Source organism: Moschus berezovskii, chromosome 15, assembly GCF_049115385.1.
Source record: "Moschus berezovskii isolate FMDL1 chromosome 15, NW_MosBer_1.0, whole genome shotgun sequence".
In the NCBI taxonomy this organism is placed as follows: Eukaryota; Metazoa; Chordata; class Mammalia; order Artiodactyla; family Moschidae; genus Moschus; species Moschus berezovskii.
The window spans coordinates 4,970,410-4,987,937 of NC_142474.1; the positions used below are offsets into that span (position 1 = coordinate 4,970,410).

A 17,528-nucleotide genomic window follows, 5' to 3' on the forward strand; every position below is an offset into this window, starting at 1 on the left:
CCATATAGGCCATACCTATACCTAGGGTGGTGATAAAAAGTATAACTAAGTGAATTTGAATTTGGAAGAGAAACTGTCACTTTAGAAACAACTTCTGTCTAATTTCAAATAATCAAACATCTAAGTGTTAATTCTGGATGAGTATCATGTATAACCTCTTACATTCTCTGAATTTAACCACATTTTAAATGCCCTAGCCCTAAGCTGGGCCGTCAGCAGTTAAAGTGAGGAGTCCTAACCACTGAAATTCTAGGTGTTGAGCTTTTAAAAGTTAAGAAAGCTAGGATCTTGTTCTAACGTAGCAATTTTCTCCCTTTTCATTTTCTATTTTGGGTGCCTGCTAAATACTTGTTGGGTGACTTTTCATGTATTTTTGCAAACACAAAAGCAGCCTTTATACAAGTCTATCTTTATTTGTAAAAAATAATATACAACTAAAGCTAATTTGATTTTTAAAATCAAAGTTCATTTAGTGATAATGTACATTTTATAATAAAATTGTAGTAAAATACTGACATTTGATAGTTTAAACAAAGTATCATTCATGTAAAAATCATGTTGCATGTAAAATTTAATTAGAAAATTCGTAGTTCACAAAAGTACATATATTTTGTTGATAGCTCATGAGGACATTATCATAAACTTACTTAAGATACAGAACAAAATTCACAGTTAGCTTGACATTTAGTACTATAAAATTTTAAGGTGAATTCACTGATATTTTTGTTAATAAGGTACACTTGAAACAATTCAGGCTACCAATGAATTGACATTTTATTGTATAACCAAGATCTATTGGTTTTACAATATGTCTAGCAATCAATTATTTCACCAATAATTTAAATGAGAGCTCCAGTTGAAAAGACCACTGACATATACTTTTAGCGGGACAATTAAAACAAAAAGCACTAGCAGCTTTGATTTCCATTTTCATGAAACATACAAGACAGATCTATATTTTTACAGTTAAAAGTTGTTCAAAAAGTCAAGCCCTGAAGTATTTCTTCCCCTAAGAGAACAGTTCTGATGTTAAAATTTTGTTTTAAAAAAAAAAGAGAGAGAAAAAGAGAGGTAGTATGTGAAAGTATTTTTACTTAAAACGTTGAACCCCTGCACCGCTTATAATATAAATGAAATGTAACCTTCTACTTACTAACATTTTGCCATTCAAGAGTTAAATTTGTAAAACTCAACAGAATGTTAAATCTGGAATGCCATTAAAAAATAGTGGTTAAATAAGTGGAAGAATTTCTATGAATTCAACAAAAAGTACACTGTGTTACATAACGCTGTGCAGTTAATAGTTTAGTGATAATATGGTTAGTGGTACAATGTGAACAAGATACGTTGAAGTATTCTGAGTCAAGTGATCTTCATTTAATCAACTTTACTTCATATACTTTTACCAGAGAAAATATCCTTCAAAACGGAGTCTTTCTTCATTGTTTTAATAGCACACAATTGTTATAAGGTATCCACCCTAGCCCTACCATAAAATTAATCAATAAATAACTCAGAGAAACATCCGCAAGCCACAGGGGACTCATGTAGCTCATACTATTCTTAGTCTTTATATACAAGCGACCACAGTGCCGATGCACCTCATACACCGAAACCAGGCAAGGAACGGAGTCAGCAGCCTTATTCTTACCTTGTTCTAAGTGGATGCATCACAAGTAATAAATAGCCTCTTAACATTAATCGAGACACACTCTACCTGTCAAAGGGGAATACTACATACTTTCCATAAAGCGTAGGCAGTGTTCCTACAAACCCCACTAAGGAAAACCCAAAACTTTCATATACAAAGTGCACAAGGCTGTCCTGTGTATAAAAATCTCTTAGTTTGGGTGTTTTTTTTTTAATGAAAATCATTCACGCTACTCAAACACATTAAAAGGGTATAAAGGCAGACCGACAAAATACACAAAGAAAGGAATGATTTCCAATGAGATTCGGAATGAGGACAAGAAGACATGGCAGAGAGTCTCCCACATCAGCAGGGGTGATGGAACTGCCTCTCACGACATTTAAGGGATGCCTGAATGGAATGAGTCTGTAAAAAGTTACAGGAGGGACAAACGGGGATCTGAACGACTGTTAAGAGTTTCTTAATTCAGGAACATTGCTTCAATGCTGTGTAAGTTGAAGCAGCCCCTAAAAAGCAAGTTGGTTTGGTTTCTTAGGAATTGAGGAGGGGGGAGCATTTGGAAAAACTGTTACAATTAGCAACAGAGGAAGAACATTTAAAAAGTCAAAATAAAATATGGGGCATAATATAGGAGCCAGGTCCCCAAAGTACCGAATTGATAAGACTTCTTCACATTAGAAATTAAAAAAATATAGTTAAGGGAAAAATTAGCCAGGCTCTGCACAGCAGGTTAAATATGCAACCACTTCAAACGGAAATGATCTAGTCCTTAGGGTGTTTAGTTCTGGGAGATGTGCTCTGACACCCAGTTCTCTGTAGACAAAATAGCAAAAGCGTGTCACTTCAGCAGCAAAGGCCCCTTTGTTTTAGACTTGAAGTTACCTCTAACCCACCGAAGTTTACATGAATTATCAAACTACTATTTCAATAACATTTTAAGCTTGCGAGAGATACATATATATTTTTTCATGCCTATCCCAGATCACTTGTTCAGAGGTATGTAATGCTTGCAACCAGCCAGATTTACAGAGCGTCTCCGTGGCATCGTCGTTCAGAAGACGTTCAGGCCGTGACGGGCATCATAGTGTGATGACTGTTCCGTCCTCCTCTAAGAGTTTCTGGTCTGGAGCACGCGTTTCCAGCTCGGTGCGGGCGCCGCTCGCTACCGGTGGTAAGCTCGCTTCGTTAGCAGGGAGGAAACCGTTCTGCCCAGATTCGAAGCTGAGCTCCACCTGCGTGAGCGACTGCAGGCTCTCGGCGCTGGGCGCCGCCCTGCGGATCTGCCGCGGCTCCCCGCTGTCCTCGATGACGATGTCCTCCTCCTCCTCCTCGCTGTCCTCCTCCCCCGGCTCCAGGCTGGGCTCCGGCGGCGGCGCGCAGCTGGGGAGGCTGGTGTCGGTCGACCGGCCAGAGCTGCCCGAAGTCCGGCTGTTGCGCACGACGTTGTTCCTCTGGTTGGCCGGCCGCACCGTGATGATGAGGTTGCGGCTGTTGGCGATCATCATGTCGGTGACCTGGTCGAGGCTCTTCCCGGAGACCTCGATGCCGTTCACCTCCAGGACCTCGTCATTGACTGCCAGCAGCCCCGTGCTCTGGGCCAGGCCCCCCGGCACGAGCCTGGAGATGAAGATGCCCGGGACCTTCTCCAGCCCGTGCGGCGTCACCCGCACGCTGGCCCCGTCGCGGATGTAGAAGCCCAGCGGCTTCTCGGTGCCGTACTTGTAGAGCCGCACCCGGCGGTGCGTTTCCGGGAGAATGTCCACGTCGATGATGGAAGACACGGGCCGGAAGTCCTGCGGCAGGCTGATGACGATGTGCGGCTTCTTTCTGTGGTTGTCGGGCCGCAACACGTTGGTCAGAACATTCTTCTTCTTGATCAGCGTGTCTGTACCAAACGCACTGTAGTCGGCTTCTTCTGCTCAAACAAATAAAATAAAATAATTGGAGGGATGCTATGAAAACACACGCTTATCTATGGTGGGATCTGTACAGAAAGGGCAACTCAAAACATATCTGGTACAGAAACAAAACTCCTTAAATATTAGCCCGTTTCTATAGGATAAAAACCGGAGTGCAGTAGGAAGACACGCTGTGCCAGGAAAAACCACTAGGTGGCCCTCTCAAGTATTTCCCGTAAAATTACCAAAAGTTGACATTCAGTTCAGTCGCTCAGTCGTGTCCGACTCTCCGCGACCCCATGAACCACAGCACGCCAGGCCTCCCTATCCATCACCAACTCCCGGAGTTCACTCAAACTCATGTCCAGAGTCGGTGATGCCATCCAGCCATCTCATTCTCGGTCGTCCCCGTCTCCTCCCGCCCCCAATCCCTCCCAGCATCAGAGTCTTTTCCAGCGAGTCAACTCGCCGCATGAGGTGGCCAAAGAAAGCTCAAGGACTTAAACATTAAATATGGCAAATGAAATTCTGATAAGCCTCACACACACATTCTCGACACCATTTATAACAAGTTACTTACACTGTATTTTCCCTACATTTGTTCAAAACCCTCCAATTTGCATGTTTATATTTGACTTAATGACATGAAATTGGACTTTTGAAGCTCAAATACCTGTTTTAGAGGTTGGGCAGACTGTACAGGCAGATCTCTTTTTATGGTGCCTCACAGATAATTTTTTTTTTTAAACAGACTGAAGGTCTGTGGCAACCCTGCATCGAGCAAGACTATCAATGCCATTTTTTCAACAGCATTTGTTCATTTCGTGTCTCTGGGTCACATTTTGTTAACTCTTGTGGTATTTCAAACTTGTGATGACTCACTGAAGGCTCAGGTTACATTTTTTTTTTTTAAGCAAAAAGGTATTTTTAAATGAAGGGCTTTTTTGACATAATGCACTTATTTGTGCCAACATTCATGTGACTCACTCTATTGAGATAATCGTTTTATTGAACCCACAATACATCCAAGGTCCGCCTGTAATTAAGTGTAATGGATAATACACATAAAATCGTCATGAAATTAAACGAACGTGTACCAAACACAGGATTTTGTTCTGCAAGTACACTCTCCCTCACTTTTCTGGACAAGTTCTTAATCTTCCATTTTCCCATTTTTCAAAGAGGCTCAGCTGAGACAGACACAACAGGTAGGGGAGGGTTCTGGCAAAGCTGAGCATGCCTGCCCCGCTAACGGTGTGGCTTCTCTTGCTCCAGGCAGCTTCTCAAGGACTGTAGGAATCTGTGTGGCCAGTCCAGCTTGTCAGAGAATCTTGTATTTTAGGTTTAAAAAAATCTTCCCATTTTAAAATGCTGCACCCAATTAAATAACAACAATAACCTGCAAAGTAACACCTGGGAGTGGGGCGTGACTTATTCTTCAAGTCAGCCATTGACCATTGCTAATGTAAACTAAGGAGAACAGGGCACTAAAACTCCATCTTCTTAAATCGCGCAGCTGGAGGTACACAGCCTACAAACCACACACCTCATCAGAGAAGGAGGAAACAGAATTAACAGCAGGCACAAAAGGTGAAACCACGTCTCAAAAATAACTAGAGAGAGGATAAACTAAAAAGAACCTCCAAGGATTGAAAAAATTAATACGAATTAAAAAAGACAAAAGTACCCCCATCACCCCAAGAACTAAAGTCCTAGTCTCAACCAACACTACAGACGACAGTAACATCACCAGCCTGTGTCTGCAACACGGCTTCCATCTCCAGTTTCTTGTCCCCTGACTCTCAGCCTCCTTATTGATGACTAGTATTACCTCTACTTTATAGGAAATTAAGGGTACAAATAGGAATACAAGTTGGAGAAGACTCTTGAGAGTCCCTTGGACTGCAAGGAGATCCAACCAGTCCATCCTCAAGGAGATCAGTCCTGAATATTCATTGGAAGGACTGATGCTGAAGCTCCAATACTCTGGCCACCTGATGCGAAGAGCTGACTCATTTGAAAAGACCCTGATGCTGGGAAAGATTGAAGGCGGGAGAAGGGGACGACAGAGGATGACATGGTTGGATGGCATCACCGACTCAATGGACATGAGTTTGAGTAAACTCCAGGAGTTGGTGATGGACAGGGAGGCCTGGAGTGCTGCAGTCCATGGGGCTGCAAAGAGTCGGACACAACTGAGTGAACTGAACTGAAGGGTACAAAATACATTACAGACAGAAGACCGGCCCAGTGTTCTTACCAGACCAGCAGTGGGCACATTCACGCCATACATGAATGCTAAGTGACACTGTGTGTCAGAGCCCAGAGAACTTCACTGATGTTTTCTCAGGGTGCTCAAAAGCTCCTCCTCTAAAGCTAGTTTCAGAGAAATGTACAAGACCAGGGGTACCTAATTTTGGGGCACTTTTACCACCTGGGGATAATTTTGTTTCATTTATGGAGAAAGTACTTACACTGTGTTCTGACAAAGACAGAAATTTATTTATAATTTGGCTTGGGAAATAAATCCACTGACAAAACAATCTTTTGGGCAAAATGTGGCCAAAAATCTATCAACAATCTTCTACTGACTGTGTTCATTCAGAACTAACACAATTTTTATGTGGGAAATTTCAAACAGAGAATAAAACCAAGTTGCCTACATACCTATTCATGGGAAACCTGACCAAAAGACCCCCCAATCTGCATAATTTGGCATCGCCTCCAGACTCTGTTTGAATGCTCTCTGCTAAATTCTCAAAAGCAATATGCCCCAGTACAAAGGCACCTTTGTTCCCCCATCTAGCTAATCAGTTTCCAGCCACTGGGAAAAGAAATATTTTGGCGGAAAGCCAGGGTGCAGGGTGTCGGTATAAAGTGTAAAGGTGAACATGTACAGGGACCAGGGCTGACGCTCCACCTGAGCATGTCTGTCAAAGTACAAAACTCAGAACGGGACTGAGGGTTGGAAACCCGGCTCATGGCAACCTTTCACTTGCATAAACCCAGGCTGACGCAACAGCACGTGATCCAGACTCAGGCAGCAACGCCTCACCTATCCCGAGCCTGACGAGCTCAGCTCGCCGAAACGGATGAGGATCTCCACCTGGAATGCCGCCCAACAGCCAGGCTGGATGTCTCACTTCCTTACACACAGAAAGCTCCTGTGCTTTAGTCACCGAGAGGGAGCCCTGTAGGCCCTCCCTCTGAGCCTCTTACTATTTAAACATTAATCCCCAAACCCCCGGTTATCTCATTCCTCAGCTCAGAGTCATGAGTTAGGACTGAGGGTCCACTAGCCAGTGGCAGGCACAGATACAACAAATAGAAGCCTACAGTGAATATAAAGCAAACTTGAAAATGAACAAACCAAGTATTTCTGTAAATCCCAGAAACGTCCCTGCACAGTAACAAAACAGTGACCGTTCCTGGGAGAGGCACCAAGAAAGTTTAAGACTATGATCCATTTCAAGTTCTGCTGGAAGACAGGGAAGAATGAAATAGTCTGGGGAACTGTTCTAGTCAAGGGGTGGATAACCTTTTTCTGTAAAGAGTTGTACCATAAATATTTCAGGGTCCTGTAAGTTACACGGTCTCTGTTGTAAAAGCAGCTGCAGGCAATACAGAGGGGAGTGAGCATGAGTGTTTCCATGAAAACGGTTCCAAGACAGCCAGTGAGCCCAAGTTTGCCAACGTTTGTTCTCATCCAAAACGGTTAAAATGAAATAGATATGGCAGCTTTCTAAAAGGATTAAACGTCACTTAAAGCTGTATTCAAGTTCTGCAGATCCCTTCACTTTCTAATATAAGAAAAATCAACCACCAGCTACTTAAGAAGCACCTACTGCTGCATGGCCAAGCCTTGCGCGCTGTGCCACAGATCCAACACAAACTGCGCGGAGGTACTTTGCTTTCCAGGTGTTTACAGACTAACAGAGATGGCAATTAACTGAGAACCCGAAACCATTATGATTACAGAGGTGCCAAGAGCTGTGAAGTACCCGGGGTTGAGGGAGCCTGCCAGTGGGCGTACAAGGGCAATGCCAGCCTTGCTCAGGGAAGTGAGGCTTCTGCTGAGGCTGGAAAAGAAACAGCAGCTCACCGAGTAGGAGGGAGGGAGGAACTTGCAGGCGCAGCCTCCGGAGAAGGCAGGCTGGGAGGGGAGCGAGGAGGAGCGAGAGCCGAGTCAGCAGACAGACACCGGCCCCCCGGGGAAGTGGGGAGGGTTCCGGACTTCAGCCTAAGGCCAAAGGGAAGAGACCCCAAGGATTTTCTGGCTGCAAGCTGGAGAAGGGACCTGTGGGGCAAGGTAGGAGGCTATTGCGGGTAATTTAGGATGGTACCTGGCCTGGAGCAGAGGCAATGGAGATGGGGAGATAAGTCTGAAAAATAATTAGAACACAGCTTTAATAGGCTTGGTGATGGACTGATTGAACAACAAAATAAGTACGTGTCAAAGGTGACACCCAGGTTTCTGACAGAAGCAACTGGTGTCATACTGTGAGATGTATCTCTACAGCTTCTTTTTATTTTGCTTAATTTTATTTCTTTTTTTAAACTTTTTTTACAACTGTTAAAATGTATTTTCCTTAGGCCATTTCTGAATTAAACCCGACTCATTAAAAGATAACCTTAAAACACATCTCCCAAGTCACATCTACTGCACAGCAGAGTTCTAAGAGATGGCTGAAGGGCTACCTGGCTCCAGGTATCTGGGCCATAAGGCCATGTCCTAAGGCAGATGAGGCTTAAATAGCAAGACCAGAAGTGTCCCCAACATGCTCCTTTGACGAAACCTACAGTACACATGTGTTTGTCTGATGGCACACAAAAACAGTCAGCGGCAATGTGGCAAGAAGCTGTGGTGTAGGTATCCTGATCTGACGAGGAGTCCATGTGTGTCAGTGGGGCTCAGACCTGGCTGATCATCATCAGGATGGGCTGGGAGGCTTTTGAAAAAATACACATTTCCCTGGCCATCCTCCAAACCTACAGGGATGACCTGAGTACTTTTAATGTATTTTTTTTTAATTTTTTATTGGAGTACAGTTGTTTTTCTTTTAAAGGTGTAACCTTTAAATATTGTCTAAGATTATTGTCCATACAACAACCACCTGTACAAGAGAAGGAAAACTCTTTTTCCCCTCAAATAAATAAGGAAATTCTAAACTCCAACAGGTGAAGGGGGCTGGCAAAAGACCTGGGAATCCTCTCTGAAAATAACTTTTAAGATATCAGGTTTTTCTGTTTTGATTCTTGCTTCCACGATAACAGCCCTAGAAACAGTGTCTAGGGTTTTTCCCCTCTAACGATAAATTACTGTAACACATAAAACTTTTCAAGATAGGCAACAATGTGACCTCCAAAATCACGCTATAAAGTGGTTTATGCCTTCAATCCTGAGCTTTCACTTCAAAGAAACCTTATTTGATGGCGTGTACCAGATTTTAACAGGTCACATAGTTTCAAATTTTAAAACTGTTTTTCTGTCTTTTTGGTGCCATATCAAGTGCAACCCACTGCCCTGCTGATTCCTAAACTGGAAGCCACAGAACAGAAAAACATGTTATCATTAAGCAATAAAATGTAACTATACTTACTATCATGTTTTATATTAGTTTCCTGAATTTAATGTTCATTAAAGATTATGTAGAATCAGCATTCTACTTAAGCAGCTGTCCAGCTTTGTTTAAATGAAAAAAAGAATCGCCACGAACGACAGGGCACTACATAACTCTATAAGACCACAAACACGTTAACGCTGCCTAAGTGAGGTGATTCCAGGTCTCCGGGGGGCAGACGGGGGCAGGGGGGCCCAGCTGGGGTGGTCGGAAGAGGCCCCCCTCTGAGACAGTCACCCGCACTGAGCGGCAGGAAAAGTGCTCCTCACAGAAGGAACAGAATACGCAGAAGCCCAGAGGCGCCGGCAAGCCCAAGGAGCTCGGGGGGCGGAAATCAAGCCTGCGTGGGGAGGAGGACGGGGGAAGGGGAGGCTGTGGGGCCCAGATCAGGAAGGCTCCTGCTCTGCATGCGACGGGAGCCACTGGAGGGTTTTAAGTAGGAATGAACCAACTGACTGACTTTGCATTTTTCTTAAGTCATATTTGTATTAAACCTAACACGTTTAAAAACAAAAATCTTCTGCTGAACACCCACCTTTTTCTAAATCAAATGCTAAGGGCTATGAATCCTACTGGACATTTACCTTTACTGTACAGAAAACTTTGTTTATTGTGTTTACTTCAAAAACCCCTTTTTGAAGAAGGGACCAGCAGAAGATAACCACCCTTCAAAGAGGTTAGGGTTAATCCTGTGAGTGTTACAATGCCAGTAACATAAACATGTGATCCTATAATCCACAGCCTATAATCTTTCTAACAAAGGGGATAATCCAACAAGTTTGTCAGATGGCAGTAGTTTAAAAATAGTCATTGTACATTTAAATACACTTCCAAATAGCAACTAAATTTGTAATGAAAATTACAACTGCTAACAAGGAAGGCCTTTTATTCAACAATAATGATTTAAATTATTCTGTTTAAAATGATGAGTTCCATTCACATGTTTTGTCTTCACTGCTGTTCTTCCTTCTCCAACATTCTATGCATAGCTTTCTAATAACGAGCCCTGGTCTTCGTCTCTGCTAGCTTTTCTGTCTACTCCCCAAAATTTCAACTATCGCTTTCTGCACTTCCAACTCTTTGCCCACCATTTCTGATTTTGTGCATGACAAGGCTGAAACTCACCAGCCAGATAAGCTTTTTTTCTGGCCTAAGAGGAAACCAGTTTTCTTTCCGAGTCAATCTCTCTTCCAAACTGTGCCTGTTTTATGGCCCTGTCCCAGCAACCAGGCTCGAGTCCAGGAAGCCATCTTCTGCTGGACTCCTCCTCGACTCTGACATCTGGTGAGGAGCGTGGGTCCTCTCCAATCATCCCTTTATCTACCTCACCTTGTCTCCCGCTGGGGTGGAAGCGGGCAGCATCTCTCAGCTGCCTGCTCCTCACTCGGATTCATCCTCAACAACCCACAAGTCTTCCCGAAGTAACATCCTAGCTGTACCAGGCTCCTGTCACTTACCAAGGAAACCCGTCTCAGGGGTCTCTGGGAGAACGAATTTGTGTGATTCTATTTTGTAAATAATCAAGTGGTACAGACATAAGTTACCCTCCCTACCCTAGGAAGTTTATTTTGTTGGTGGACTTGAGTTCCTCCAAACCCAGAAGCAAAGATACACAATCAGTGGAATTTCAGAGGCCTGGGAGTGGTCCAATGCTTATCAACTGGTTTGAAATAAAGTTTTCGCCTTCAAGGGTAATGTTGGCCCACTCTCTCAAACTGCTTGCTGGGTCGGTTTACAAGCACAGTCAGGCTTTAATCACTCCACAAGAACTGGGCTGGAGGCTGTCATGTTGCCTTTCCAAACCTCCTCATTTTCCAAAGACAAAGGAAGAAGCAGCACGCATGGCGCCCATCTACAGGCAGACACAGATACACACGCATGGAAGAGGCCACAAAGTTAAAAAAAAATTTTGTAGGACTTTTTAAAGTCAAAATACATTGCCGTGCTTGCCATATACAGTGGTTATTTAAAACGTTCTTTTGCAAGACCAATTATCAATGTTTACTTTCCTGCAAAATAATGACTTACTAATTTTCCAGATAATTAACTAGTTGTATTTTCTGTGAGAAACACCTTGGAGGAAAGCTAACATTTAGCGAAGGCCTAGTACCTGCCAAGGCACTGCACTGAGCTCAGTTAAACTCCCTAGCAATGCTATGAGATGCTATGCTCTTTCTATAGATAAACACGTTGCAACCCAGAAGAGTAAACAACTTTCCTTCAAGTACCTAGTAAGTAGTAAACACAGTATTTCAAAGTTGTGACTGACTCTTTGTGGCCCCATGAATTATAGCCCTCCAGGCTCCTCTGTCCATGGGATTTTCCAGGCAAGAATACTGGAGTGGGTTGCCATTTCCTCCTCCAGGGGATCTTCCCAACCCAGGGATCCAACTCATGTCTGTTGCATCGGCAGGTGGGTTCTCTACCACCAGAGTCACCTTAGTTGCCACCAAAAAAAGAGAATGTTTCTCTGACTCCAAAGTCACACTCCTCCGACCACGTCTTTCTGAATGGACAAAATCACATTCAAAATGAAGATTTAATATATTCCTAATTTCCATTAAGAAAAAGAATCTAAGGGTTTACAAAAAAAACATTCTAAAGTACACTTAATTAAGTGTAAAGATGTTAATTAAGCCAATAATATCACAGATGTCTTAACTCGCTTGTTAGTTAATTTGGTAATAAAATTCACACAAAAGGTCTAATTCCTTAAATTTGTGGCAAACTCTGTATATCCTATCAATGAGGAAAATTAACAACTTCTAATTCTCAAACAATTTCTCTGGACGTTGGTACTTACCCTTTTTCTGTATAAAGATCCTAAGCAGCGGGTTGGCTGTTGAAACAGCTTTGTGATAATTGTCGTCATTATTTATAGGTAGTAAATCCCCGTGGATGTCTGCATAGCCTACTAAAACGTCAACATTGGGTATTTTATGAACATGTTGCAGTAATCCATAAAACTCCTCAAATTTTCCAGGTTTTGATCTTTCCAGTGAAAACCGACGAAATTCAGCTCCAAACTACGAACAAACATATTAATTTTAAAAAAGGTAACAGAATCCAATCTTACAATGCATGACATAGAAAAATTCACAGATACGAGTTTCCTTTAATAAAGAAGACAGCTTCAACCACACAGTTTATAGTCAGAAACCTCACTGAAAGTGAAAGTCACTCTGTCGTATCTAACTGTTTGTGACCCTATGGACTATACAGGCCAGAATACTGGAGTGGGTAGCCTTTCCCTTCTCCAGGGGATCTTCCCAACCCAGGGATCGAACCCAGGTCTCCCACATTTCAGGCGGATTCGTTACCAGCTGAGCCACCAGGGAAGCCCCTAGAAACCCCATTATCTGGAGATAAAACAGCCTAGGGAAGACAGAGAAAAGTGCCGGCTCACTGCTGCATCTCTGAAGGGCATTCCCTTCAAGAGATGCAGGCTCAACCTAATCCCTGGGGTACCCAGGCCTCACTGAGGACTGTCCCGCAGAGTGACTCAGCTCCAACAAACCCTGTCTGGAGTCCAGATCCTGACAGCAGTCTTCCCTCCTCACTCAGGCCACGGGGTAACAAAGATGCACCTAAGTCTTTATTTTGACTGTCAGCAAGAAGCATCTAGGTTTCCTCCCCCATAAAAGGAGTAACAACTTCATAGGAAGTGGCCCGAATTAACGGCAGCATATGCAAGTAGGACTTTGAACTTCTGGGCATGAAGGCATCATATGAATGGAGGCATATCACAGAAGAAATAAGTCTAAGAAGTGTGTTCCCTATGTTAATCTTAAAAAAAAAAGGCAGTTTTATTGATATATTAAATATATATCGTACAACTATCCAATTAATGCGAAAGTGTTTATGTGCTTGGCACAGTGCTAGGCCCTAGAGAATGAAAGGCTCAGGTCCGTACCAGAGCTCAGCAATTAGTGGGTAAAGAGAATAATTACATGAGCGGTATTGAGGAGCCACACAAACAGGGAGGACGGCACTTCCATCACACCCGGGACTTCCCTTCACAACTCTGATACTCACGTCCGCTTCCCTACTCTAGAACCCAGATGCCACATGAGTTCAGTGGTTCTTATCTGACACGAAGGACTGGCTTCATTCAGTCCACAGTAAACAGGATCTATGACTTACTATGGAACTAGCATGGCATTTCCTCAAATGTGGAAACCTAAGAAAGAGTCATCAGCCTTCCTCAAAAAGTGCCCCAGTCACATAAGTTTGGGAAATGCTATATAACTACAGTTGCGCTCTTGGGAATCAATGGGGAGACCAGTTATTAAAGGCGAGGTGAAGCCCTGGGGTTGATTAAAACAGAAAAAAATTTTAAAACAAACTGTTTGCCAAATGTGTTTGACCACTGCATTCCCTTTTCCTCTAAGTATCTGTTATTGGATAGTAACACTAGTTGTCCTACCACCAGGGCCTTTAACATCAAGCAGAGAAAGTCCCTACTGGAATCATTTGGTTACAAATGTGTCCATTCACTTCCCCAAGAATCCCGCTAGGCTCCGTGGATTCACCGCTTGTGTTACCGCAAAGAAGTTTATCTGCCTTGCTTATACCCACACTATTTGCTAGTTTTCAATTAAAATGAAACTCACTAAAATCACCTCTTACTTCTAATAAATTAAAAGTTTCCAAAACACATTCCCCAAATGTAAACACCAACATTTGTCAAGAAATTAAGGTGACTCACACCTAAAGTGCTCAAAAAGTTTAGTCACACCTTCACGTTTCAAAGTAAATAAAAACTGGGGAACACCCTTCGTATCAGAGTCAGTCTTATGATGCTATCAAAAGTCACAGTTTCTCCTCCATCCTCTTTCTTCTGGTATAGCAACATCCCAGGGTGTTCTGATTCATCCCCGGGTTTTATTCCTTCCCCTGGGAAATGGGAGTAACAGCTAATAATTGAATATTTTAGGGCTGCAATGTTTTTGCGAAAGCTTGTGGATAAAAATTCTTTGCTCGACATTTTTTTTTCTCTTGCTTAAATGTTATGATAAAAACAATGGGAAATTGTAAGGCTTCACAGTAGATGTGCCCTTTTGCAAAGTTAGCAGAAAAAAAAGAGAAATTGTTATGCTTCTTGCAGTAGAACAACAGGATTAAGAGAACTTTTTATTACTACTTGAAGAAAAATACAAAAAATAGAGATAAAAATTAAGATCCAATCAACAACTATTAAAAACTTTTTTTTAGCCTGGTATAGTTTGGCCTGGTCATGGGGATGGACACCCGTCACCCGGCATCTTTTGGTACAACACTCTAGAAATGTAAACTTGATTTTAATATTGGTTCCCCATGAATAATAACCAGGACATGTACAGCTCAATGACTATTCCGGGTCTTTGATATCTAAGACTGTTGAAGGACATCGCCTTGATTATTAAGCTCTCTCAACTCTACAGAAACAGGAAGATAAATGTTACCAAAAAATTACCATAAAGAAAAGTCACATGGTAACTGGTATAACAACTATAATTATATTTTCATGATCCATTACTTTATTTGTACCATTTTCCCCTTCCATGAGCAAAGATATGATGTTGACACTTGCTTTTTATGCAGAAGAAAAAGAAATCCTGAAATGTGGATTTGCATACCACAGAGTTGGGGTCACAACCTCTTTGTTATCAACTCTGTAAAAAGCTGTAATATCACCACCAAAGCAGTGAAAATGGACGTACTGTTTCACCCATCTGTCCAAATATTGTTTAAATGGTGAAGATGTCAAGTGCTTTTATTTAACCCCTTAAAAATAAATATACAGTTAAAACACAAGGTGTCAGAGACGCACTAGAAACCGGACCTCCCCTGTGCCTATTGATCAGTGGGACCTACTTTATGAGATGCAGGTTCTCAGAATGCCTTGATTCTGTTTAAGAGATACGGTTCACCAAAAGTGCAGTAGAGCAGGCCAAATATATAATGGGTAGTGTGGGAAAGATTCACAAACGAGTTGACAGAAGAGACGCACGGAAAGCCTGAAATTCTAGTCCCTACATGCTCGAGGTTTCCTAATCTGAAAGATAAATTACCATTTGACTGTATTTATCAGAGCACCTAGAATCCCTACTCATTTTTTTCCTATGATAAAAAGTTAAAGACCTGCTACCAAGATTAGGACCATGAACTGAATTTTAAGATTATGCAATATCGTGTTTTTCTTTTCTTAACCTCAACTCCCACAAACCCAAACTCGATTTATAACAGAAATGCTGTGAGAAGGTTCAACCATTGGGCCCGGAACCACTACTGCCACTATATGCTAGAGGAAAAACTCTGTATTTTGTTATCTTAACCCTTATGGTTCAAGCACGTCACTTCCATTCGCTATGGCAAGTCCATGGAAGACACAGGAGACAGCGTATTCCTGAACCTGCTATATTTCTGTTCTTATTAAGCAGAAGGGTTTTTTAAATTAGTACTTACTGTGATATGAGTTAAGTTGAAAATGTTTTAAAATGTTAAAAATGAATGCAGATCTCAGTTATGGCAACTTACAGGACTTCGCTTATCAACTCCAGATAATAAAACCCTTCTACCCCAGAGAGCCCTCCTTATTCTACTTCACTGAAAATCACTCCTTGATTTTGCATTCTCCCTTCTACCCCACCCCCGTAATCGTACACTCGGTAGGGTTTCATTATTTTTGAAGTTGATACGCTTTTCCTTTTCTCCTACTCTTCCCTGTGTTTTGATCTTCCCAACTCTTATTTTAAATGTTCACGGGGCTCAGCTCCGTGTGCTCTCTTTAGTATTCCAGAAGGCCTAAAACTTATCTTGTAAAAAGGGCTTTAAGCTTTTGTCATAAAAAGCAGAGCTTGTTAAAGTCAAAACCTTTTTGAGCTCCTGTCTTCTCCGAGAATCAGACTAGATTATCTAAGTTCCTTCTGGCTTTTCAATTCATGAAATGCTTGCTTGAGAATGTTCTTGGGGCTGCCGATCATCTTCAAATTTCAGCTCAAAACCTCCTATGGAAAGCATTCCCTCACTAATCCTGATACACTGTCCTGCTCAGGGAGCCTTGCAATTGAGGAATTCAGAGGATACCCACCCGCAGTCATCAGCAGATGGGCATACCGTTGGTCAAGAGGGAAAACACTTGACGTGAAAGAGTAGCAGGATGGAATGAGAAGGGCATCCAAACTCAAAACTGTGAAGTGCCACTCACACGAAAGGTCAGTGCTCATTTTACAAGATTCAGTGCACACCTAAGTTCGTGCTGGAAAAATCCCTAGCAGGAAGCAAAAGCTAACTTTTACATCTGGGTGACTACGGGTGTTTCAAACACTCTTTACTCACATGCCAGAAGGCAGAATTCCTCCAAACCTTTCGCACCACGCTGCGCTCGCTCAAATGCCGCCCCCCCATCCTCGGGTATGCCTTGGGCCTGACTCTCATCCTCGAAGGGGACGATTTCCTAAGGAAGGGGATTAAGCGCTCGGCGGGGTTCCTGCCTTACCTGGGGGCGGGAGCCGACACAAGGCCCCCCCATCCTCGGCAAGTTCATTCCCCACCGTCTCCGGCCCCCAATCTCCCCACCGCGCCCCCCGCGGTCCCAGCCGCCCGGCCAGCGCCTGGGCGCCCCAGGCCCGGTCACCGCGGCCCCCGCCCCCGGGCTCCCCAGCCGGCCCGGGCGCGCGCACCTTGCTCTTCACCTCCATGGTGCCCAGGCAGCCGCTGCCCGCCGCGTGCCGGTGGCCGCGGTTCATCCTGAGGCCGGGCCCGCGGCGGCCTCCTCCAGCCGGGCCGCCCTCGGGGGCGCGCGGGGCGAGTGCGCGGCCGGCGGGCTCGGACGCGGCGGCGGCGGCCCGGGCTCCTCCTCGCGGGCACCTGCACCGGGGCGGCCGCGGCTCGCGTCTCCGCGCCGGGCCCCGCTCGGCGGGCTCCTCACGCGACGGGACCGAGGGTCGGACTGGCGGCGCGGCGGGCGGGGACGCGGAGCCCGCCCTCCCGGCCTCGGCGGCGGCCGCGACGGCGGAGGCGGCGGAGGGGGCGGAGCGGCGGGGACACGCGCCGCAGCCTCGCTCTCGGCCGCCGGCCCCGCGCGCGCGCGCTCCCTCCCCTCGGGCCGGGGCGCCGCCGCGGCGCGTGCGCGCGCTCACCTGCAGCCTCCGCCGAAGCCTCGGCGGCCCGCGCTCCGCCCCGACCCAATGGGAAGCGCGCACCTGCGCCCGCGGCGCCAACCAATCGGTACCCGCCTCGTGCCGCGCGTGGGCGGGGCCTCCTGCTCGAAAAACCCGCCTGCCGCCGTTCGATTGGTCCCGCGCGGCGAGGGAGGGGTGGGATCACCTGAAGCCGGGAGGGGCCCTCCGGACCCCGCAGGCGAGCTCCAAAGCG

General features: G+C 44.5%; 1 protein-coding gene across 2 annotated transcripts; it reads right to left on the reverse strand.

Moving 5' to 3' along the window:
- Window positions 1–392: 392 nt before the first annotated feature.
- On the reverse strand, window positions 393–17,277 carry PARD6B (par-6 family cell polarity regulator beta). Of its 2 annotated transcripts, none has more exons than XM_055393616.2 (3): window positions 16,835–17,277; window positions 11,974–12,196; window positions 393–3,566 (listed from the first exon to the last, which is right to left on the reverse strand). In XM_055393616.2, the coding sequence occupies exons 1-3, from the start codon at window positions 16,898–16,900 to the stop codon at window positions 2,731–2,733; spliced, it is 1,125 nt and encodes a 374-aa protein (XP_055249591.1). In that variant the 5' UTR covers window positions 16,901–17,277; the 3' UTR covers window positions 393–2,730. The 2 variants fall into 2 exon arrangements, with proteins under 2 accessions (XP_055249591.1, XP_088699801.1); XM_088843675.1 differs by lacking the exon at window positions 16,835–17,277 and adding an exon at window positions 16,491–16,645.
- Between the last annotated feature and the right edge of the window lie 251 nt (window positions 17,278–17,528).

Excerpts from the sequence above, each read along its gene's own strand:
- PARD6B (XM_088843675.1), bottom strand. The coding sequence starts at position 16,589 with ATGAGAGTCAGGCCCAAGGCATACCCGAGGATGGGGGGGCGGCATTTG. Across the intron at positions 12,197-16,490 it reads GGAATTCTGCCTTCTGGCAT|TTTGGAGCTGAATTTCGTCG; the intron begins GTGAGTAAAGAG and ends GTTTGTTCGTAG. Across the intron at positions 3,567-11,973 it reads GATCTTTATACAGAAAAAGG|AAGAAGCCGACTACAGTGCG; the intron begins GTAAGTACCAAC and ends TTGTTTGAGCAG.